Genomic DNA, 25,572 nt, shown 5'->3' on the forward strand with positions numbered 1-25,572 from the left:
ATGCTGTCTAGGTTTGTCATAGCTTTTCTTTCAAGGAGCAAGCGTCTTAATTTTATGGCTACAGTCACTGACTACAGTGACTTTGGAGCTCCAGAAAATAAAGTCTATCACTGTTTCCACTTTTTCCCCATCTATTTGGCATGAAGTGATGGGATATATATGTCTACTGTTCTTGCTGCATCCCTCAAATGAAGGTCACAGCTCCTGTCAGTCAGTCCTATCTCAGTACTCTTTTCTTCTCTAAATTTCTGTTACCACCTCCTTCCTGCTTCCCTTCAGGCCTTGGGTGGTAGTGATGTCCAAATGTTTCAAGATCCAGGGTACTTCACAACACCTTGTGGTTTCCCTACTCCCTGCCCACCTATTTGAATAGGACCTCCTCAAATTATTGACGGGAGAAGGTCACCTGCTTCCTGCCGGACCTGGCTGATGCAGAAGGCCATTCTCCTACAGCCCCCTGCACTTCCCTTGAACACAGTACTTTTAACTGCCTACTTTATTTGTTGACTCCTCACCTAGAATATAAGCTCCTTAAGGGCACTAAGCTAACACGGAGTCTGCACAGAGCAGACCTTACTGAGAACTTGTTGATAAATTAATGAATAAAAGTAATGAAGAGAAAGATCACTCAGAATTATGTTATCAGGGAAAGCTTCCAGGAAGGGATAGAACCTGAGAGAAGCTGATGCTCTTTCAGCCTCTTGGCCAGACCTCTCTCCTCTGAACGCTAGACTCTATATGTAACTACCTACTTAAAGTCTCTGTTCGGATAACATTTTGGGGCTGGAACTCGTGACTTCTTCCTTGGCTCCCTTGAGTCTTCTATCTCTTGGTCAACAGAACCATCATCCATGCAGTCCCCTGTTTATTTCCTCCATAGGAGTCAACCCAGTTTTCTATTTATCTATGTACTGATTTGACTTCCCTGGTGGCATAGATAGTAAATAATCTGCCTGCAGTGCTGGAGACCTGGGTTCAACCCCTGGGTCGGGAAGATCTCCTGGAGAAGGAAATGGCAACCCACTCTAGTATTCTTGCCTGAGAATCCCATGGACAGAAGAGCCTGGGGTACTGCAGTCCATGGGGTCACAAAGAGTCAGACACAACTGAGCGACTTCACTTTTTTCACTTCCATGTACTGATTTGGGGTCTGTCTTTCCTGCTGGACGGTAAGCACTATAAGAACACAGACCAGGTATCTTTATCACCACGGAATACCCAGGATATAACTCAGTGTCTATCTAGGAGGTGGGGGACAAGCGTTGGGAGGGAGGATGAGCATGGACGATATCCGTCGTCAACAGTCTCAGAAGCCTAGGTTACCAAGGAAAATACAGCATGAATCACAGAGGAAGTTTAATCGTCACATCAAGTTATTTTATTCCATTACTCATCAGGAGCCTGTGTCTGTGCTTCCGCAATCTTGTCTCATTTTGGCCTGTCAGTCTAACCTGCAGAATACTTGTCTTCTCATTTTTTTCTTTTTTACAATATATATATATATATATATATATATATATATATATATATATATACACACACACACACACACACACGTATTTGGCTGCACCAGGTCTTAGATTCAGCAAGCGGGATCTTTAATTGCAGTATGTTGGATCTAGTTCCCTGACCAGGGATCAAACCTGGGCCCCCTGCTTTGGGACCGTGGAGTCTTAGCCACTAGACCACCAGGGAAGTCCCTGTCTTCTCCTTCTGAGCTTAACCATTCTCCTGCCTCTGCAGGCAGCAAAAAGCAGTGAAAAGAGCTCTGGAGGAGGTGGAGCAAGGTGCAGTGGCAGGAGACTGAACATCTCAGTGGCCTCTTCTCTCCACTTCACCCTCACACAAGCTGGGTCCTGGCTGGCAACGTAGAACAGTGGTGAAGAACACAGCTTCTGGGGTCCAGTGGAGCTGGGTTTGAATCCTAGCCCTGCCAATTATTAATATCAGCTGTGAGCGCTTAACCCCTCTGAGTCTTAGTTTCCCTATCTGTAGAATGGGTATAAAAACAACTGCATCTTATTGTTGTGTGAATTACAGTAAGATATTATATTTAAAGCGCTTCACCTGGTACCTGGCATATAGCAAGTATTTCATAAAGAATAACTATTGGGAATTTCCTGGCAGTCCAGTGGTTAGGAATCCTTGCTCTCATTGCCAAGGGCATAGGATCAATCCCTGGTCAAGGAACTAAGATCCTGCAAGTCATGCAACATAGGCAAAAAAAATTTTTTTTAATTAAAAGGGCACGTGTTCTCATGGTTGTATGAATATGGACTTTTGAATGGTTTAAACAATAAGGGCTATGTGAATCCAGAAGAATGTGGGTTCAGTGAGGACTAGAGTTTATAGAGGAGGTAGGTGTATCAATTAGGAACTTTAGCTGTAACAGACAGAAAACTCAGTGCGAACTGACATAAGTAGGAAAGGGAATTTATCAGCTCATAAGTGGTAAAGAATCTGCCTGCCAATGCAGAATCAGGGAACACTGGGGCATTGCTTTAATCCCTCAGTCAGGAAGAGCCACTGGTGGAGGAAATGGCAACCCACTCCAGCATTCTTGCCTGAAAAATCCCACATACAGAGGAGACTGGCAGGCTGCAGTCCATGGGACCGCAAAGAGTCGGACATGACTGAGCACGTGCCACAAAATTTCAATATCCTGACATATGTAGCTTCAGCCATAGCTAGATCCAGAAGCTCAGATGATGTTTTCAGGAATCCGTCTTTTTGCATCTTGGGCTCTGCTTTTCTCACTGATGCTCCATGTTCAGGCAGGATCCCATTTTGTGGTAACAAGATGTGCCTGCTGTTCCATGTATACACTATATTCTGTGAATAAAGCCTACAATAGGAGTGCTGTTTATTGTACAGTCTTTGGAGTCCAAGTTCAAATCATGGACCTGCCTCTAGCTAACTGTATGAACTTCGGTGACTCTTCATCTGAGCCAATTTCTTCTTCTCAGAACACAGTCAGCAATACAAACTTGTGGGTTTGTTATTTGCTGTGACGATTAAGTAATGACTATAAAGTTATGCTTAGTATAGCCCTGTGCCCATGTGGGTTGAGCTAGAAGGGTGAAATTGAGCTGAATAACAGGAACTCCTTGCCAGCACCCAACATCTCACAGGGCATAGCATGTTCCCTGTCCAGCCTCTGACTGCAAATCAGGGCTGTATTTAAGTCAGTATTCTGGCAGAAGTCAGATGGCACCTTGCAACTAGATACTCTGAAGAGAGCATGAAGGCGGATTTAGGAAATTGACAGGGAATGGAAGCAGGTCTGGTAGCAACAGTGAGGAGGGAAAGCATTGCTAGGTTTGGAGGGCCAGAGTAGGGTGTATTTACTGGAACCTAAGGAGGGTAGCCAGGCTGGGACTGTGACATCATGTAGGAACCCCTCCTCCTTTCCCCCCATTCTGTCTCTTCCCACCCTATGGTGCCTCTTTATTCACCAACCCAGATGGAAACTCAAGAGCAAGGAGGTAAGGCCCTTGTTAGGTGAAAAAGTGTGTGAGCATTTGGCGGGGCAAGTGGGAGGAGCAAGCAGAGGCGGTGGCAACAGTCAGATGGATGGGATCCTCCCATTCCTTTCCAGTCTCCTCTGGCCAATGGGTGAAAGAGAAGGTGAAGAAAGAGAAGAAAGGGGTGAAGAAATCCTGACCGGCTCCTTCCCCCATCCATGGGATTTCCCAGGCAAGAATACTGGAGTGGGTTGCTATTTCCTACTCCAGGGATGAGATGAATCTGTGCTAATGTCTATCCCCAGACCTTTTAGTTACCAGATCTAAGATACTGTTTTTCATTGAGTTAGAGCTAGATTTTTCTCTTACTTACAAGCTAGGAGTCACTTGAGCCTTTTCTTCCCCTATTCCCTGTTAAGATTACTCACTTCTGTGTTCCACAGTACCCACGCAAACTTCTCTCATGGTCCTTATAATTGGTTGCTGTGAACATTCTTTACTGGTGGGTCTCCTCCACAAAGCTGTGAGCTCCTTGAAGACAGGAGTCAAGTCTGATGTGTCTCCAAGTCCCCAGTCCCCAGTGACACTGCTTGAAGACAGGAACCAAGTCTGATATATCTCTGTGTCCCCAGTAACACACCACGCACTGGCCAGACCACACCAGGCGTGTTATCTTCAAGCAACACAGGTTAAGGGCATGTTAGCCAAGTGGAGCCTGTTGAAGTGGGGTAGAGTCTGGAGGCCACGTTTTATGAAGAGCAGAAAAATCAGGAACGTGTAATGAGAAGATGAGGTTGCTCTTAGGCTAGAGCTCATCTGCTGACTCAACAGGCATTACTGGGCATCAGCATGTGAGGCCTTGGGCTGGTCCTGAGGGGCCATGGGTGATATAGCTATAGTCCCTGCCTGGGAAGCTCACAGTCTGGACAGGCTCAGACTTGGAAACAAGTGACGGGGGTGCAGGGTGTGGCTAGGGAAGGGCTCTCAGAAGAGGACTTGCAGGAGGACAGAATTATGACGCTTGGGGGCAGGTTTCAGTTTGGGATGAGGAAACTTTCTAACAATCGGAACTATAAAGAATGCTCTACATCTGGGGCTGGGATGACCACTTCATAGAATAGACACTGACGTCTGTCAACAGAAGGACTGAAGGGGAGTCTACAGGGAATTCCTCATAATTACAAGTCATTGAACCACTGTTTCCTTTCACATGCTAGGATACAAAGACAAAACAAAACAAAGAAATGATCTCTGGCTTTAAAAAGCTCACAGTTTAGGTAAATTGAAAAAATGTAACACTGTAGCCTTATGCTAGTGTCTCTTGGACTTGAATGATGTATGAACCCCCTTTTTTAAAGGAAGTACTCAGTGCTAATAATCTAAATATGATTCAAATTTAAACTCAGTTTAAACTTCAAGGCAGCTGTAAAAGCTACTCTTTTATACAGTGTTTAAGTACACAATGAAAATGGACAAAACAATAAGCTAATAAAATGCTAATATTGATAACACTAATGCTACAGGTCATATTGAGTTCATTTGAAGCTGTCAGTTCTATAGACATATTCCTACAGGTAAATGAAGAAGAAGTGATAGTATCAGGGGTTGGGAAGATCTCCTGGAGGAGGGAAAGACTACCCACTTCAGTATTCTGGCCTGGACTGTATAGTCCATGGGGTCTCAAAGTGTCAGACACAACTGAGTGACTTTCACTTTCAATAAAATAATAGATTTAGGGTCTAGCCATCACAAGAAAGAGGGGAAAAAAAAAAATTAAACCCCAAAACAGATACTGTGTGCCACTTGATGTAAAAACACACCATCACCTATGAAGGAGGCTTGCTAAAAAAAGAAAAAAAAAAAATCAAATCTGAATCAGACCAAATATCAGGATCTACGTTTTAATCTTCAGGAAATACAGGAGGAAAAGATCTTCAAAAGAGGGAGGAGGAACCTATAGGTGAAAAAAGACTTAAGAGACATTTATGAGCCTTAACCAAATTCAGTGTGTAGACTTTGTTTCAATTCTGGTTTGAACAAATCACGTATAGGAAGAGGGAGGATCGAAGAGAGAGAGATCTGAGTATTAATTGAATATTTGTTCATATTGAAGATGTATTTTTTACATGTGTTAATATATTATGGTTACATTTTGAGTCCTTATATATACAAAATTTTTTCCATGTAATACTTTATAATAATAGAATTATAAGACAGAATAATGGGTTAGAATAATAAAAGATGTCGGCTTACGATCAAGTACTGGAAACACACACAAATGGAAAGGATGTTTTTTAGGTGGGAGTGAAATTTTTCTTGTTTTTTTAAAACTGTATAGTAACATGGTGTGATGATATGTAAATTACAATTTAGTGAAAAAAAATCACATTTTGATTGCAAACATCTGATTTCCATAAAGGTTTTCAGAAAGAGGCTCTTGCCATGAAGCGAGGCGCACCTGGTCATACTGCCAGAGCAGGTCCTGTTTGGTTTCCTGCCAGCCTCGCTGAGGAACAAGATGCTGGAAAAGTCACTGCAGTCGGTCACGTCCTCGCACTTAGCACTCATTTACCAGACCCTGGACAGTTTGTTTATTTAGGAGGAAAAGACTCTGCATAAACAAGAAGAGACTTTTTGGAGGTGGGAAAGCCAGGGTGTTAACTACCCTCCTTCGTATGCCTAGCTTCCTTCCTTGAGGAAGGGCCCTGGTGGGAAACCGGAGGTGGGCTCTGACCAGGAAGGAAGGAGTCGGGAACCCGCAGCAGTGGCCTGACCCAGTTCCACAGGCCCAGTGACCTCCTTGGCTCTCCCTGCTCTCCCTTCAGAGACAGCTGTGCAAGAGCGGAAAGACCCAGCTTAGGAGCCAGGGACTGACTCTGCCCCTAAGTGCATGACCTCATAGAAGTCACTCCGCCTCCCAAGCCAGTTTTGTCATCTGTGAAATAAACCTCCCTATCTTGCTATGCAGCCAGAAGAGTGACTGAGATCGGCGTATTGTCTCATTCTGGGTCCCGTGCTACATCTCTGCCTAGACGGCTTCGCGGTCTCCTTGGCTTGCACCTCACACTTCTCAGCCCTCTGCCCTCCCCTTCTCTCTTTGGGCTTCCAGACATAAACTATCACTCAAGACAGCTGTGCTCTGCATCCACAGACCCAACTGGGCCTCTCCACGTGCATCTTCCACAAGTATCTCAACCTTGACTCATCAAAAACTAAACTCATTATCCGGAGAAGACAATGGCACCCCACTCCAGTACTCTTGCCTGGAAAATCCCATGGACGGAGGAGCCTGGTAGGCTGCCGTCCATGAGGTTGCTAACAGTCGGACACGACGGAGCGACTTCACTTTGACTTTTCACTTTCATGCATTGGAGAAGGAAATGGCAAGCCACTCCAGTATTCTTGCCTGGAGAATCCCAGGAAAGGGGTAGCCTGGTGGGCTGCCGTCTATGGGGTCGCACAGAGTCGGACATGACTGAAGCAACTTAGCAGCAGCAGCAGCAGCAGCAGCAAACTCATTATCATCCTCTCCAAACTTGGTCATCATCCAGTGTTCTCTGTTCCAGCAATACCTCGCATCCAGAAACCTGGGGATTTTCCTTGACTTTACTCCAACATACATGGGTAACAGCAGCAGAAGCCATCTTCTACCACATGGCCTGGGAAACAGAGAAAGCTGGACTGGAGTAAGACAGAATGAAGCAAACACACCAGGAAGCACGGCAGAGAACAGAAGAGACCACGTGGGTTCCTAAGGACTACAAGTTCTGGTTTTGTTCAGGAGCCAGCTGCAGCTCCACTCTTGGATTTTTAAAATTTACCATCTTAACTATTTATTCATTTATTTATGATTGCTCTGGGTCTTCATTGCTGTGTGAGGGCTTTCTCTAGTTGCAGCGAGCAGGATTCTCACGGTGGTGGCTTCTCTTGTGGAGTACGGGCTCTAAAGGGTGAGGGCTTCACTAGTTGTGGCACAAATGAACACTTTGGTGGCTTACCTCCAGTACACGCCAATCAACAGCAGGGAGCTCTGTTCTCTGCAGTCCCTCAGGAAGCAGCTGCCATCTAGAATGTTGTTGGTTACTGTTTTACAGAGCCAGGACTGGAACTGAGGTTGCCTGACTTCTTTTTCAAGGCTCCTTCTACCCTAACTGCCTGTGGTAGCCAGTCTCCAAGACGGCCCTTAATGACCTGCACCTCCTATCACCCTTGTGTAGTCCCTTCTATACTGAATAAATAGGGCTCACATCTTAGCAGACTGCAGAAATGCCTGTGTGACTTCCAGTGCTGGGTCACAGAAGACACTGTGGCTTCTACCTTGTCTCTTTCTGGCATCGCTTGCTCTGGGGAAAGCCAGTTGCCAGGCAATGAGAATATGTAAGCAGCCCTATAAAGTGAAACCATCCCCGTGAAAAAGAAATGCAAAAAGGCAAAATGGTTGTCTGAGGGGGGCTTAGAAATAGCTGAGAAAAGAAGAGAAAGGCAAAGGAGAAAAGGAAAGATATACCCATCTAAATGCAGAGTTTCAAAGATTATCAAGGAGAGATAAGAAAGCCTTCCTCAGTGACCAATGCAAAGAAATATAGGAAAACAATAGAATGGGAAAGACTAGAGATCTCTTCAAGAAAATTAGATACCAAGGGAACATTTCATGCAAAGATGGGCACAATAAAGGACAGAAATGGTATGGACCTAACAGAAGCAGAAGATATTAAGAAAAGGTGGCAAAAATACACAGAAAAACTATACAAAAGAGATCTTAATGACCCAGTTAACGACGATGGTGTGATCACTCACCTAGAGCCAGACACCTTGGAGTGCAAAGTCAAGTGGGCCTTAGGAAGTATCACTAAGAACAAAGATAGTGGAGGCGATGAAATTCCAGCTGAGCTGTTTCAAATCCTGAAAGATGATGCTGTTAAAGTGCTTCATGCAATATGCCAGCAAATTTGGAAAACTCAGCAGTGGCCATAGGACTGGAAAAGGTCAGTTTTCATTCCAATCCCAAAGAAAGCCAATGCCAAAGAATGTTCAAACTACCGCACAATTGCATTCATCTCACACACTAACAAAGTAATGCGCAAAATTCTCCAAGCCAGGCTTCAGCAGTATGTGAACTATGAACTTCCAGATATTAAAGCTGGATTTAGAAAAGGCAGAGGAACCAGATTTCAAATTGCCAACATCTGTTGGATCACAGAAAAAGCAAGAGAATTCCAGAAAAATATCTACATCTGCTTCACTGACTCTGCTAAAGCCTCTGACTGTGTGGATCACCACAAACTGTGGAAAATTCTTAAAGAGCCAGGAATACCAGACCACCTTACCTGCCTCCTAAGAAACCTGTATGTAGGTCAAGAAGCAACAGTTAGAACCAGACATGGAACAACAAACTGGTTCCAAATTTGGAAAGGAGTACATCAAAGCTGTATACAGTCACCCTGCTTATTTAACTTCTATGCAGAGGACATTATGCGAAATGCCAGGCTGGATGAAGCACAAAATGGAATCAAGATAGCCAGGAGAAATATAGAAAACTTGAGATATGCATATGACACCCCCCCACCGCCCTCCGCCCATGGCAGAAAGTGAAGAGGAACTAAAGAGTCTTAAAGCTCAACATTAAAAAAATGAAGATCATGGCATCTGGTTTCATCACTTCATGGCAAACAGATGGGGAAACAATGGAAACAGTGAGAGACTTTATTTTTTAGGACTCCAAAATCATTGCAGATGGACTGCAGCCATGAAATTAAAAGAAGCTTGTTCCTTGGAAGAAAAGCTATGACCAACCTAGACAGCTTATTAAAAAGCAGAGACACTACCAACAAAGGTCCGTCTGGTCAAAGCTATGGTTTTCCCAGTAGCATGTATGGATGTGAGAGCTGGACCATGAAGAAAGCTGAGTGCCAAAGAATTGATGCTTTTGAACTGTAGTGTTGGAGGAGAATCTTGAGAATCCCTTGGGTTGCAAAGAGATGAAACCAATCAATCCTTAAGGAAATCAATCTGAAATATTTATTGGAAGGACTGATGCTGAAACTAAAGCTCCAATACTTTGGCCATCTGATGCAAAGAGCTGACTCCTAGGAAAAGATCCTGATGCTGGGAAAGATTGAAGGCAGGAGAAGGGGGCAATAGAGGACAAGATGGTTGGATGGCATCATCGACTCAATGGATGTGAGTTTGAGCAAGCTCTGGGAGTTGGTGATGGACAGGGAAGCCTGGTGTGCTGCAGTCCATGGCAGGTCACAAAGAGTCAAATACTACTGAGCGACTGAGCAACATGGAGTGAAGAGGAATTAAGCCCTCCTGTTAATAACCAGTACCAACCAAGCATGTGAGTCAGTCATCGTGGAAGCTGATTCCACAGCCTTAGTCAAGCTTCAGATGAGAGCTGCCCCGGCTAACATCTTTTTTAAAAAAATCTTTTGGCTGCACCATGCAGCATATGGGATCTTAGGTCCCCAGCCAGGGGTTGAACCTGTGGCCCCTGCATTGGCAGCACAGAGTCTTAACCACTGGAGAACCAGGGAAGTCCCCCGACAGCTGACATCTCGATTGCATCTCAGAAGAGACCTTGACCCAGAACCACTCAGCTAAGCTTCTCCCAAATTTCCAAACCACAGTATATGAGATAATAAATGTTTATTCTTTTAAGTCATTAAGCTTTGGGGTGACAATGTTATAGATAATTAACATACAACCTTTATAGAGATCTCATATAAAATAAAAAAAACCTTCTATTTTTGGCATGTGTACAGGGTCAGAAATTATTCTCTTTCCCCTAGCCTTTGGCCTAGCTCAGGGTACCTAACTAAAAAAGCCATCAGGCTTGAGGAATCCAACCCAGGAAGACAGAATCCCATATTACTCTTTAAAGAAGTCTTTCCATTTCCCTGTCATTGCAGAAAGCTCCCAGGTCTCCTGAGAATGAAAAAAAATCCACATCACATCACCTTCACCTGGATGATCCTGAAAAATGATTCTTACAACAATCAAAGGAACTGGAGCCCAGATTTCCCAATTAAATATAGTATTGAGGAAATAATTGAGAAATGACACCCTACGATGCCTGAGTTTTTCTGAGCTAAGAAATGGGTGTCAACAGGAGTGCTAATGCCTTATATTTGTGCTTTTCACAGTGTTTTCATATCTATATCTGAGGTAGGTTGGGAAGATATAAATAAACCGTATACATATGGAACCAAGGGCCCAGAGCTCATGATCTGCCCACAGTCTCCTGATGTGTGAATGACAGGGCCAGTTCTAGAATCTAGGTTTCAGTGACTCCCAAGTCTGGTGCGGTGCTTTCCAAGACAAGACCTCTAGCGTGAGATAATATAAACGCCCTTCAGCTGGGGCTGTCCTCTGAGGTCAACGTGCATTTGTAGGTCTCTTTAAAGGCCTCAAGGAAACGTGGTATTACTTCATCCACAGTGACATGCCTCTGGAGCTCCTCACTCAGAGAAGTGACGCCTGTCCCAACCAGCCCACAGGGCACAATGTGCTCAAACCACGTGAGGTCCGTAGAACAGTTCAGCGCCAGGCCGTGGGACGTAACGTGCCTTCCACAGCGGACACCTGCAAGGCAAACCAATGGCTCTTAGAATAGACACCCTCCCTCCCCAGGCTTCATGATGGTCCTCAGTGAGATGAAGAAACTGGACTAGACCACCGATTTTCCAATTCTGTTTCTAGAGCACCCAAGAGGTTGGACACAGATCGGGGAGCGGGACAAAATGAGAGGAGACGCCTGTGGCTCCACACTGGCTGCACTTACTATGGACATTACAGAAATGTCCTTTAACAAAGATTCCGCTGTTTACAAAAAGTATGAAAAAAAAAATTTCACCCTTATTGTCCAGATATTGTGAAGTAACCTGGCAACTCACTTCTCGTTGTCTCTCCATTTCTAAATATGAGTGTGTTGAACCACGTGACCTCCGAAGTGACCTGGTTCTGAAGATATCAGTGAGGAGAGCCTTAGATAAAGGCAGTGGGCAGATGATTCAAAACCCGCGCCAGTGACACCCGCCCGGAGCTCTGCCCTCACCACCATTGGTCCGGCCCCGCCAGGCCCCGCCCCAAGGCGCTCACCTATCGCGCAGATCTTGCGCTCGCCGAGCCAAACTCCAGTGTAGGGTGGGGGCCGCGCGCGGGCGCCCGGTAGGCCCTGGAGCTCGCACAGGCGCACGGCGCACGCCTCCAGCGCGGCCACGTGGGCGCGCAGGCGCAGGCCGAGGGGTCGTAAGTCGAGTACCGGGTGGCACAGCAGCTGGCCCGGGCCGTGGAAGGTGGCTAGGCCGCCCCGGCCAAGGGGGCGCACCTCGGCACCCAGGGCCCGCAGTCGCGCAGTCTCCTCGGATGTCAGACCGCCGCGCAGCCCGGTGGTATACACAGGCCCCGCGGGCTCGCAGAGCAGGAGGGCACCCGCCTCGGGCCCTGGCTCGGCCTGCAGCCGCCGCAGCCAACGCTGCTGCAACGCCAGCAACTCGGCGTAGGGAACCTGACTCAGCCACACCAGCCGTACCGCCGGTTGCAGCATTTCGCCCGCCGCGGCGTCTGCGGAGCCCCGCCTCCTTTTCGGGCCTAGGGGCGGGCCGAGAGGGGCGGGGACTCGGAGCCTCCGCCCCTAAATGCTTCTTACTGCGGGTTGAGGTTGAGGGAGTGTGTTGATACTGTAAGGTCTGTACCTAGCTTCCGAGCCTTCTGGACCGTGAGCAGGGGTTGTACCACAGTCCAGCGTCTATTCTGTCCAGTCTTTTGGCCTTACGCCACGCAGGTGTTGAATTCTTAGTCGCTCAGTCTAACAATTTAGACTGACTCTTTGACTCTTTGCGACCCCAGGGATTGTAGCCCGCCAGGCTCCTCCGTGGGAGACGGCAATGGCACCCCACTCCAATACTCTTGCCTGGAAAATCCCATGGATGGATGCAGTCCATGGGGTCGCTAGGAGTCGGACACGACTGAGCGACTTCACTTTCACTTTTCACTTTCATGCATTGGAGAAGGAAATGGCAACCCACTCCAGTGTTCTTGCCTGGAGAGTCCCAGGGACGGGGGAGCCTGGTGGGCTGCTGTCTATGGGGTCGCACAGAGTCGGACACAACTGAAGCGACTTAGCAGCAGCAGCAGCAGTAAGGTCAGTTCAATTCAGTCGCTCAGTCGTGTCCGACCATTTGCGACCCCATGGGCAGCAACAAACCAGGCTTCTCTGTCCATCACCAAATTCAGAAAATTGCTCAAACTCATGTCCATCGAGTCTGTGATGCCATCCAACCATCTCATCCCCTGTTGTCCCCTTCTCCTCCTGCCTTCAATCTTTCCCAGCATCAGGGTCTTTTCCAATGACTCAATTCTTCGCATTAGGTGGCCAAAGTATTGGAGTTTCAGCTTCAGCATCAGTCCTTCGAATGAATATTTAGGACTGATTTCCTTTAGGATGGACTGGTTGGCTCTCCTTGCAGTCCAAGGGCTCTCAAGAGTCTTCTCCAACACCACAGTTCAAAAGCATCCATTTTTCAGCACTCAGCTTTCATTATAGTCCAACTCTCACATCCATACATGACTACTGGAGAAACCATAGGTTTGACTAGACGGACCTTTGTTGGCAAAGTAATGTCTCTGCTTTTTAATATGCTGTCTAGATTGGTCATAGCTTTTCTTCCAAGGAGCAAGCTTCTTTTAATTTCATGGCTGCAGTCACCATCTGCAGTGATTTTGGAGCCCTGAAAAACAAACTCGCGCTGTTTCCATTGTTTCCCTTCTGTTTGCCAGGAAGTGATGGGACAGGATACCTTGATCTTAGTTTTCTGAATGTTGAGTTTTAAGCCAAATTTTTCACTCTCCTCTTTCACTTTCATTAAGAATCTCTTTAGTTCCTCTTCACTTTCTGCCATAAGGGTGATGTCATCTGCATATCTGAGATGCATATATTGATATTTCTCCCAGCAATCTTGATTCCAGCTTGTGCTTCATCCAGCCCAGCATTTCACATTATGTCCTCTGCATAGAAGTTAAATAAGCAATGTGACGATATACAGCCTTGACTACTACTTTCCCAATTTGGAACCAAACTGTTGTTCCATGTCTGGTTCTGACTGTTGCTTCTTGACCTGCATACAGATTTCTCAGGAGGCAGGTCAGGTGGTCTGGTATTCCGGCTCTTTAAGAATTTTCCACAGTTTGTGGTGATCCACACAGTTCAAGGCTTTAGCATAGTCAATGAAGCAGAAGTAGATGTTTTTATGCAACTCTCTTGCTTTTTTGATGATCCAGCAGATGTTGGCAATTTGAAATCTGGTTCCTCTGCCTTTTCTAAAACAAGCTTGAACATCTGGAAGTTCACGGGTCATGTACTGTTGAAGCCTGACTTGGAGAATTTTGAGCATTACGTTGCTAGTGTGTGAGATGAATGCAATTGTGCGGTAGTTTGAACATTCTTTGGCATTGCATTTCTTTGGGACTGGAATGAAAACTGATCTTTTCCCATCCTATGGCCACTGCTGAATTTTCCAACATTGCTGGCATATGGAGTGAAGCACTTTAACAGCATCATCTTTTAGGATTTGAAACAGCTCAGCTGGAATTCTATCACCTCCACTAGCTTTGTTCATAGTGATACTTCCTAAGGCCCCCTTGACTTCACATTCCAGGATGTCTGGCTCTAGGTGAGTGATCACACCATTGTGATTATCTGAGTCATGAAGATCTTTTTTGTACAGTTCTATGTATTCTTTCCACCTCTTCTTAATATCTTCTGCTTCTGTTAGGTCCATACCATTTCTGTCCTTTATTGTGCCCATCTTTGCATGAAATGTTCCCTTAGTATCTCTGATATTCTTGAAGGGATCTCTAGTCTTTCCCATTTTATTGTATTCCTTTATTTCTTTGCATTGATTGCTGAAGAAGGCTTTCTTATCGCTCTTTGCTTTTCTTTTGAAGTCTGCTTTCAAATGGGTATATCTTTCCTTTTCTCCTTTGCCTTTCTCTTCTCTTCTTTTCTCAGCTATTTGTAAGGCCTCCTCAGACAACCATTTTGCCTTTCTGGATTTCTTTTTCTTGGGGATGGTCTTGATCCCTGCCTCCTGTACAATGTCATGAACCTCTGTCCACAGTTCTTCAGGCACTCTGTCAGGTCTAATCCCTTGAATCTATTTCTCACTTCCACTGTATAATCATAGGGGATTTGACTGAGGTCACACCTGAATGGTCTAGTGCTTTTCCCTACTTTCTTCAGTTTAAGTCTGAAGTTGGCAATAAGGAGCTCATGATCTGAGCCACAGTCAGCTCCTGGTCTTGTTTTTGCTGGCTGTATAGAGCTGCTTCATCTTTGGCTGCAAAAATATGATCAATCTGATTTCAGTATTGACAATCTGGCGAAGTCCATGTGTAGAGTTGTCTCTTGTGTTATTGGAAGAGGGTGTTTGCTATGACCAGTGTGTTCTCTTGGCAAAACTTTATTAGCCTTTGCCCTGCTTCATTTTGTACTCCAAGGCCAAGTTTGCCTGTTACTCCAGGTATTTCTTGACTTCCTACGTTTGCATTCCAGTGTCTTATAATGAAAAGGACATCTGTTTTGAGTGTTAGTTGTAGAAGGTCTTGTGGGTCTTCATAGAACCATTCAACTTCTTCAATATTACTGGTTGGGGCATAGACTTGGGTTACTGTGATATTGAATGCAATGAAAGGTGTGTCTCATTTAATTCAGTCCAACAACCAGTGTTTAGGGCCTACTGGTGTTCTGCGGGCCCTGCCCTAGGTGCTTGATATAGTAGTGCACCGTGTAAGGAAAACAAAAAATCTGCCCTGTAACTCTTACATTCTTACAGCAAGCAATAAGCAAATATTAAAGTATTAAATAAATAAGGTTATTGCACATATTGATAACTGCTATGAAAAGAAAAGTAAAATAGGATAATGTGTATCCTGAGTGGAGTTCCCTGAGGAAGAGTGAGATTAACATTCAAGAGGTTAGTTACGGTGGGCTGGGGAGAAGTTACTGTCAACACCAAGCTTGTAATGGAGTGATGGAAGCAGGATTAGCCAGAAAGAGAGGTGGAGTTGTAAAATTATCTCATCAGAAGACTCTGCCAATCCCGAAGAATGCTCTGAGCCTGGGATGACCTTTCAGAATTATTCCAAATTAAGGAAGGGAATAAGAAATTTATGTCCATGCATTGATCAGTGATAGAGGCTGTATCTGGAGAGGTACTGTGACTTTTGGCAAGACTCTTTCCTTTTGAAGAGGGCAATTCCTTGGGAGGAATTAGGATTTATGAGCAACTACCCCCAGAAACTGGGGGGATGACTGACAAGATCCTGAGGGTGGATCTGGATCACAGTATCCATTATGTTGTATTGAAGTGTGATTTAAACAAATCTAAATTCATTCAATAAACGTGTGTGTGTGTGTGTATGTGTGTTAAGTTGCCTCACATGTCCAACTCTTTGTGACCCTATGAACTATAGCTCACCAGGCTCCTCTGTCCATGGGATTCTCCAGGCAAGAATACTGGAATGGGTTGCCATGCCCTCGTCTAGGGGATCTTCCCAATCCAGGGATCGAACCTGAGTCTCTTTTGTCTCTTACAATGGCTGTTGGGTTTTTATCACTCAGGCCACCTGGGAAACCCCTCAATAAATTTTTACTGAGTACCCAGGTGGTGGTAGTGGTAAAGAGCCTGCTTGCCAAAGCAGGAAACTTAAGAGATGCAGGTTTGATCCCTGGGTCAGGAAGATCCCCTGGAGAAGGGAATGGCAACCCACTCCAGTACTCTTGCCTGGAGAATCTGATGGACAGAGAAGCCTGTGGGCTTGGGTCTGTAGGGTTGCAAAGAGTTGGAAGTTGGAAACGACTGAAGCGACTTAGCACAGCACAGCACAACTGTGTTAGGCTATGTGAAGAGGTTACACAAAGCTATCCTACCTCTGTAATCCTAATAGCATACAGAACCCAGTTTTTATGTCCTCAATCTGTCCTCTGAATCTGTTTTCTAAACTGCAACCAAGGATAGTTTAATTGAAAGAATGAAAAGAAAGCAGAAAGTATAGAGAATAAAATAACAAATTACTATTTACCCACCATCCAGGCTTATCAAATTTTAATATTTTATTACTTTTGCTCAAGTCTCTTTTAATTTTTAAAGCTAATAACACTGATCACTTTCATAGGTGTCTGAAAGACATTTTGTAAATGTAGACAAAATTCCTAAGCAAATATTAGCAAATTTATTCAGCATTGTGTAAAAGAATTAATATATCATCATGAAATAGTATTTATCTCATGAATGCAAGATTGGCTTAACATTCTAAAATCAAACAATATAATTCACCAAAAAAGGAGAAAAGCCATATGATTGCTTTCAATAAATGCAAAGAAAAAAAAAGCAGTTTGCAAAATCAACACCTATTCTAACTAAAATTCTCATAAAACTAGGAAGCAAGGAGAAATTCTCCAATTTGATGAAGTGTGTTGCATCAATCAGGATTTAGATGAGAGAAAAACCAAACAGGTAATATTTTAGTTAAATGTTTCATTTTCAGAAAATGGTAGACTCACATGCAATTGTAAGGAATAATACACAGAGGTCCTGTGTACCCTTTACCTAGATTCCCTCAAAGGTAATGTGTTGCTAGTGTCAACTGGAATATTGGTAGCGATACAGTCAAGATACAGAACATTTTCACCACCATAAGGATCTCTCATATTTCTCTTTTATAGCCACACTACTACTTGACTCCCAGCAAACAATAATCTGTGTTGTATGAGTGGAATCATACAGTGCGTAAACTGTGGGAACTGGCTTTTATTTCCACTCAACATGATTTTTAGAGACCCATCCAGATTGTTGTATGTATCAATAATTCATTTCCTTTTATTGATAAGCAATATTTCATGATATGGATATACTGTATCTAACCATTCACCCACTGAAGAAGAGCTAGGTTATTTCCAGTTGTCAGATGAATAAAGCTGCTACCAATAGTTGTATACAAATTTTTAATGTGAATGTAAGTTTTCATTTCTCTAGAATAAATGCCCAAGAGAATAATTGCTGGGTCATATAGTAGCTGTCTATTTAGTTTTTCAATAAACTGCCAGGCTGCTCTCCAGAGTAGCTGTACTGGTTTACATTTCCACTGTCAATTTACATATGAAAGCTGTAGTTTTTCTGCATCCTTGCCAGTGTTTGGCCTTACCACTACTTTTTATTTTAGACATTCTGATAGGTGTATAATGGTATTTCACTGTGATTTTTAATTTGTATTTCTCTAATGGCTAGTGGTGTTGAACATCTTTTCATGTGTTTGTTTTCCATCTGTATTTCCTCTTCAATGAAATATCTGTTCATGTATTTTGCCCATTTTCTAACTGATTGTGTTTTTTTACTGTTGAGTTTTTGTTTTTGTTTTTTACTTTATTTTACTTTACAATACTGTATTGGTTTTGCCATACATCAACATGAATCCGCCACGGGTATACACGTGTTCCCAATCCTGAACCCCCCTCCCACCTCCCTCCCCATACCATCTCTCTGGGTCACCCCAGTGCACCAGCCCCAAGCATCCTGTATCCTGCATCAAACCTAGACTGGCGATTCCTTTCTTACATGATATTATACATGTTTCAATGAGTTTTAAGAGTTCTTTATGTGTTCTAAGTACTGACGTCTGGTTTATAAATACTTTCTATCCTTCTATGGCCTGTACTTTCATCCTCTTAACAGGGTCTTTTGCAGAGCAAAAGTTTACAGTTGTGATAAAGTCAAATTATCCACTTTTCCTTTTATGGGTTGTGTTTTAGGTCCAAGAAGTCTTTGCCTGGCCCCAAGACTTTTTCCTGTTTCCCCCTAAGTTTTGAAACTTCGGTCATGGTTTTTTTTTCGTTTGCTTTTGGCTTAGTTGTTTTTGGTGTACGTGTATGTGTGTGTTGCCTACGAATGTTCCATTGCTCCAGCACCATTTGTTCAAAAAGCTATGTTTCCTGTATTTAATTGCTTTTACACTTTTGTCAAAAATCAGTTGAACATCCTTGAGTGGACCGATTTCTGGGTTCTTTTCCGTTAATCTGCGTGTCATTCCCTCCACACGTATTCTTGGCTGTTGTAATAATGTCTTGAAATCAGGTGGTCTGATTCCTCTTACTTTATTCTTCCTCTTTCCAAAGTTGTTTTAGTTATTTCAAAATGTATTCATTATTTGCTTTTTCATATAAATTTAAGAATAGTCTATATCTGAAAAAATATTGATGGAATTTTGAGAAAAATTGCATTAAGCCTATATATCAATTTGGGAAAACTTGACATATTTGCTACAGTGGGTCTTCCAGTCCATAAACATGGTACATCTTACCATTTAGATATTCTTTGAATTCCTTTATCAGCATTTTGTAGTTTCCAGTATATAAGTCTACATGTGCTTTCTTAGATTTATTCCTAAGTTTTCTCTCTTTCCTGAGTGAATATAAATAGTATTGTATTTTTAATTTCTGTGTCCATATGTTCATTGAAAATATATAGAAATGCCACTGATTTTTGAACATTTGTGTTGCATCCTGCAAGATACCTTGCTGAATTCACTTATTAGTGCTAAGAGTTTGGGGGGTTTTTTGTAGATTCCTTAGACAGTCTTATCATCTGCAAATAGGGACAGTTCTATTTTCTTCCTTTCTGATGAATATGCATCAGAATTAAATTCGCTTGTTTTGCTTTTTTTGCACTGAATAAAACTTCCAATGCTATGTTGAACAAGAGTAGTTGGAGCAGACATCTTTCCCTTTTTTCTGATCTTTGGGGGAAAACATTCAGTCTTTCACTGCTAAGTACACTGTCAGTTGTAGGGTTTTTTTGTAGATGATCTTTATCAAGTTGAGGGAGTTTTCCTTTATTCCTGTTTTCTGAGAGTTTTTAATATGAAGGGTGTTGACTTTTGTGAAAGCTTTTTGTTTTTGGCAATGATTTATATAATCATGTGATTTTTCTTCTTTTTAGCCTGTTAATGTGGTAGATTGCATTGATTGGTTTTTTCGGATTGATTGTTGAATGTTGACTAACCTTGCACAACTGCAATGAATACCATTTGGTTGTGCTGTATAATTTTTTTATACATTGCTGTATTTTGTTTGCTAGTATTTTGTGGAGAATTTTTGCATCGAAGTTTATGCGATATATTGGTCTATAGTTTTCTCTTTTGTCCTTCTTTGGTTTTTCGGGTATTGCTGGCTTCTAAAATGAATTGGCTAGTTTGTCCTTTTCTGTTTTCTGGAAGATATTGTGTAGATTGTCTTCATTCTTCTTTAAATGTGTGGTAGAATTCTCTGTGAAACCATCTGGAAATTTCTTTGGGGGAGTTTTAAAACTACAACTTCAATTATCTCAATAGCTATAGAGCTATTCAAATGATCTATTTCATATTGGGTGAGTTGCAGTAGTTTGTGTTTTTCAACGAATTAGTCCCTTTTATCTAAGTTGTCGAATTTGTGTGTGTAGAGCTGTTTGTGGTATTCACTTAATCATCCTTTTTATGTTTACATGATCTATAGTGGGGTCCTTTTTGTCATTCCTGATGTTGGTAATTTTTATCTTATCTCCCCTTTGTCAGTCTTGCTAGGAGGTTGTTAATTTTATTACTTTTTCCAAAGAATCAGCTCTTTGTTTTATTGTTTCTATTGTTTTTATGTTTTCAATTTCATTTATTTCTGCTCTTATCTTTATTATTTCCTTCCTTTGGCTTGCTTTATTTGGTTCTTTTCCTGTGTGTTCTCAGTGGGAGCTTAAATAATTGATTTGAGATTATTTTCCTCTCTTTTACTGTATGAATTTAGTGCTAAATTTAGAGCTAAACTTTTCCCTCTCGGTGTGACTTTAGCTGTAGCCTACAAAGTTGATCTATGTTCGTAGATCTATGTTCATATGTTCATAGTGATCTATGTTCACTTTCATTCAGTTCAACATATTTTTTAAAATTTCCCTTGAGACTTCTTCAACCCATGGATTACTTTGAAGTATGTTGTCTTCCTGTTATCTTTCTGATTTCTAATTTGATTCCATTGTGGATGGAGAACACACACTCTGTATGATCCCAGTTCTTAAAAAATATTTTTTAAGGCCCGGCATGCGGTCTGTCTTGGTATATGTTCTGTGGGCACTTTAAAAGGATGTGTATTCTGCTGTTGTTGGGTGCTGCTGCTGCTGCTGCTAAGTCACTTCAGTCGTGTCCGACTCTGGGCGACCCCATAGACGGCAGCCCACCAGGCTCCTCTGTCTCTGGGATTCTCCAGGCAAGAATACTGGAGTGGGTTGCCATTGTTGGGTGCAGCGGTTTATAAATGTTAATTAGAATCTGTTAGTCAGTGGTGCTGGTGTGTTCTTCTATATCCTTGCTGATTTTCTGTCTAGTTATTCTATCAAGTGTTCAGAGAAAGGTACTGTAGTCTCCAATTTACCTAATTGTGGACTTACCTATTTCTTCCTTAAGTTCAATCAGTTTTTGCTTCATGGTTTTCAGCTCCATTGTTTATTGCATATCCATTTATGATTTCTATATATTCTTGATGAACTGACCCTTTTTATCACTTTATAATTTAATTGTTTCTGATAATTTTTCTTGCTCTGAAGTTTACTTTATATGATATTACTCTAGCCACTCCCACTTTCCTTTGATTAATTTTGCATGATTTATCTTTCCATCCTTTTACTTTTAATCTGCCTTTATTGTTATATTTAAAGTGAGTTTAGGGACTCCCCTAGTGGGCCAGTGGCTAAGACTCTGTGCTTTCATTGCAGGGGGACTGGGTTCAATCCCTGGTCAAGGAATTAGATGTCACATACCACAACTAAGGGTTTGCATGTCGCAGCTAAAGATCCTACAGGCTACAACAAAGATGAAAGATATTGTGTGCTGCAACTAAGACTCAGTGCAGCCAAATAAATATTTAAAAAAATAGTAAAGTGAGTTTGTTGTAGACAGCATATAGTTGGGTTATTGGAGAAGGCAATGGCACCCCACTCCAGTACTCTTGCCTGGAAAATCCCATGGACGGAGGAGCCTGGTAGGCTGCAGTCCATGGGGTCGCTATGAGTCGGACATGACTAAGCGACTTCACTTTCACTTTTCACTTTCATGCATTGGAGGAGGAAATGGCAACTCTCTCCAGTATTCTTGCCTGGAGAATCCCAGGGATGGCAGAGCCTGGTGGACTGCCATCTATGGGGTCGCACAGAGTCGGACACGACTGAAGCGACTTAGCAGCAGCAGCAGCAGTTGGGTTATGCTTTTTTTTTCCATTAGGCCAATCTGTCTTTTAATTGGTCTATTTAGGTCATTTAGGTTAAGGTAATTATTGAGCTTCTGGGGTGGCTTGGTGGAAAAGATTTCATGTCGACTCAGGAGACCCAGGTTCGATCCCTGGATCAGGAAGATCCCCTGGAGGAAGGTATGGCAACCCACTCCAGTATTCTTGCCTGAAAAATCCCATGGACAGAGGAGCCTGGTAGGCTACAGTCTATAGGATCACAAAGAGTTGAACACGACTGAGCACACAGCACACGATTACTGACATATTAAGGCTTAAGTCTGACCCTTTATTTTATTTGTGTTTGTTCTCTCTGTTTATTATTTGTCTGTTTTCTTTTCCTTGTCTTTCTGTGCTCAACATCATTAGTCATCAGGGAAATGTAAGTTAAAACCACAATGAAATGTTGTTATGCCATCACCAGAATGGCTAAAATGAAGAAGAATAAAGACAACAAGTGTTGGCAAGATTGTAACCGGAACTCTCACATGTTGCTTGTGATAGTGTAAAATGGCATAAACACTTGTGATAAAGGTCTGACATTTTTCATGTAATTAAATATACACCTATCCTATGACCCAGTTTTATTCCTAAGAATTTACCCATGATAAATGAAAACATTTATACCACAAAAAGATTTGTACAGCCAAGCCCATGGCAACTTTATTTATAATATTCCCAAATTGGGAACAGCCCAGGTATCTACCAGTAAGAGAACTGATACAGTGTGATATATTCATACAATGAAATACTGCTCAGCAGTTAAAATGGACAAGATGTCCAAGGATGATGGGACCACTAACCAAGAGAGGGAACCCATGGTGGTATGATCTCTCTTGGCTCCAGCCCCACTCCTAGACAAGAAAGTAGCCCCTCACAGAGTGTGTGGCCAGATTCTATATGCAATTGGTGAAGCTAAGGGAGTACAGGCACTTAAACATTAACTATCAACTAATCCTTGTGTAGCTGATATGTTGTTGTTCAGTTGCTAAGTCGTGTCCAACTCTTTGAGACTCCATGGACTGCAGCATGCCAGGCTCCTCTGTACTCCACTATCTCCTGGAGTTTGCTCAGACTCATGTCCATTGAGTCAGGGATGGTATCTAACCATCTTATCCTCTGCCACCTCCTCCTGCTGCCTTCACTCTTTCCCAGCATCAGGGTCTTTTCCAATGAATCGGCTCTTTGCATCAGGTGGCCAAAATGCTGAACCTTCAGCTTTAACACTGGCCTTTCCAATGAATATTCAGGGTTGATTTCCTTTAGAGTTGACTGGTTTGCTCTCCTGGCAATCCAAGGGACTCTCAATAGTCCAGCACCACAATTCAGAAGCATCAGTTCTTTGTTGCTCAGACTTCTTTATGGTCCAACTCTCACAACCGTACATGACTACTGGAAAAACCATAACTTTGACTATATGGACCTAATTTACAATTAATTTTTGTGTATAGGACTAATCCACAGAGGTTGGGAAGGAGGAAGTGAGAATTGGAGCTGGGACAGGCAATAACAACCAAAATCAGGCTCTGGGCCAAGAAATTAAGAAAGAGACCAGATAGCATGGACAGACATATACAATGGCAGGTTTCAGAACAGATTACAAAAGTCATTGTGAGTCATCAATGGAAGTGCTGTTGTTTAAGAGCAAACAAAACATTTAAATAGCTCCAGGCTATCAGAGGTTGGATTACTTAAGGCCCTGTCCCAGAGAGGCTGTAGTCAATAAATAAATATGTGATAGGGAAAGTAACTCAAATGACCTGGTTCCTATAAAAGATGAACTCAGTGCTTTAGCCTGAGAAAGGTTCTAATATGAATTGGAAGGATCTAGGCTGGGAAGTTGGGGATATAAATTCATGTCCTGTGTTTATCATTGCTGATTTGAGAATATGAGCTCCTTTGTGGTAGGTAATGTATAGTTTGATCCCTGGATCCCACCTAGCCTAGTACCTGGTGCCAAGTAAGTTCTTAGGCTGTCAATATTTGTAGAATGAATTAATGACTCATTAATTGAATGAATAATTAACTGTATGTCCTTTAACAGTGACCTTTACTAGCAATCTTGACCATAAACGGAAATATTGGGTCTCAGTTCAGTTCAGTCGCTCATTTGTGTCCAACTCATTGAGACCCCATGGACTGCAGCACATCAGGCTTCCCTGTCCATCACAGACTCCCATAGTTTGCTCAAACTCATTTCCATCAAGTCAGTGATGCCATTCAACCATCTCATCCTCTGTCATCCCCTTCTCCTGCCTTCAATCTTTCCCAGCATCAGGGTCCTTTCCAATGAGTCATTCTTCCAATCAAGCGGCCAAATATTGGAGTTTCAGCTTCAGCATCAGTCCTTCCAATGAATAGTCAGGACTGATTTCCTTTAAGATTGACTGGTTGGATCTCCTTGCAGTCCAAGGGGCTCTCAAGAGTCTTCTCCAATACCACAGTTCAAAACCATCAATTCTTTGGCACACAGCCTTCTTTATGGTTCAACTCTCACATCCATACATGACTACTGGAAAAACCAGAGCTTTGAGTAGATGGACATTTGTTGGCAAAGTGATGTCTCTGCTCTTTAGTATACTGTCTAGATTGGTCATAGCTTTTCTCCCAAGGAGCAAGCATCTTTTAATTTCATGGCTGCAGTCACCATCTGCAGTGGTATGATTTCCATTGTTTCCCCATCTATTTGCCATGAAGTGATGGGACTGGATGCCATGATCTTAGTTTTCTGAATGTTGAGTTTTAAGCCAACTTTTTCACCCTCCTCTTTCACTTTATCAAGAGGCTCTTTAGTTTCTCTTCACTTTCTGCCATAAGGGTTGTATCATCTGCGTATCTGAAGCTATTGACATTTCTCCCAGCAATCTTGACTCCAGTTTGGGCTTCATCCAGCCCAGTATTTTGCATGATATCCTCTGCATAGAAGTTAAATAAGCAGGGTGACAAATATAGCCTTGATGTACTCCTTTCCCAATTTGGAACCAGTCCATTGTCCATGTCCAGTTCTAACTGGTGCTTCTTGACCTGCATACAGATTTCTCAAGAGGCAGGTCAGGTGGTCTGATATTCCCTTCTCTTGAAGAATTTTCCGCATTTGTCGTGATCCACAGAGTCAAAAGCTTTGGTGTAGTCAATAAAGAAGAAGTATATGTTTTTCTGGAACTCTCTTGCTTTTTCGATGATCCAACAGATGCTGGCAATTTGATCTCTTGTTCCTCTGTTTTTGCTAAATCCAGCTTGAACATCTGGAAGTTCACGGTTCAAGTACTGTTGAAGCCTAGCTTGGAGAATTTTTAGCATTACTTTGCTAGTGTGTGAGATGAATGCAAATGTGCAGTAGTTTGAACATTCTTTGGCATTGCCTTTCTTTGGGAATGGAATGAAAACTGACCTTTTCCAGTCCTGTGGCTACTCCTGAGTTTTCCAACTTTGCTGGCATATTGAGTGCAGCAATTTAACAGCATCATTGTTGAGGATTTGAAATAGCTCAACTGAATTCCATCACCTCCACTAGCTTTGTTCATAGTGATGCTTCCTAAGGCCCACTTGACTTCACATTCCAGGATGTCTGGCTCTAGGTAAGTGATCACAGCATTGTGGTTATCTGGGTCATTAAGATCTTTTTTGTATAGTTCTTCTGTGCATTCTTGCCACCTTTTCTTAATATCTTCTGCTTCTGTTAAGTCCATACCATTTCTGTCCTTTAGTGTCTAGGAATCTCCAGAGGAGGCTTGGGTGAACACTGGCCTGCTGCAGGATCAGGGGCACTGCATACAACAGTGCAAAACACAAGTCCTTTTGAAGGAGGTC

General features: G+C 42.8%; 1 protein-coding gene across 1 annotated transcript; it reads right to left on the minus strand.

Annotated features, from left to right (window-relative positions):
• Window positions 1-10,147: 10,147 nt before the first annotated feature.
• On the minus strand, window positions 10,148-12,012 carry LIPT2 (lipoyl(octanoyl) transferase 2). The gene is made up of 2 exons (XM_052653102.1): window positions 11,565-12,012; window positions 10,148-11,048 (listed from the first exon to the last, which is right to left on the minus strand). Exons 1-2 carry the CDS (start codon window positions 12,010-12,012, stop codon window positions 10,819-10,821), a joined length of 678 nt encoding a protein of 225 aa, XP_052509062.1. The 3' UTR covers window positions 10,148-10,818.
• Between the last annotated feature and the right edge of the window lie 13,560 nt (window positions 12,013-25,572).

Source organism: Budorcas taxicolor, chromosome 15, assembly GCF_023091745.1.
Source record: "Budorcas taxicolor isolate Tak-1 chromosome 15, Takin1.1, whole genome shotgun sequence".
NCBI lineage: Eukaryota > Metazoa > Chordata > Mammalia > Artiodactyla > Bovidae > Budorcas > Budorcas taxicolor.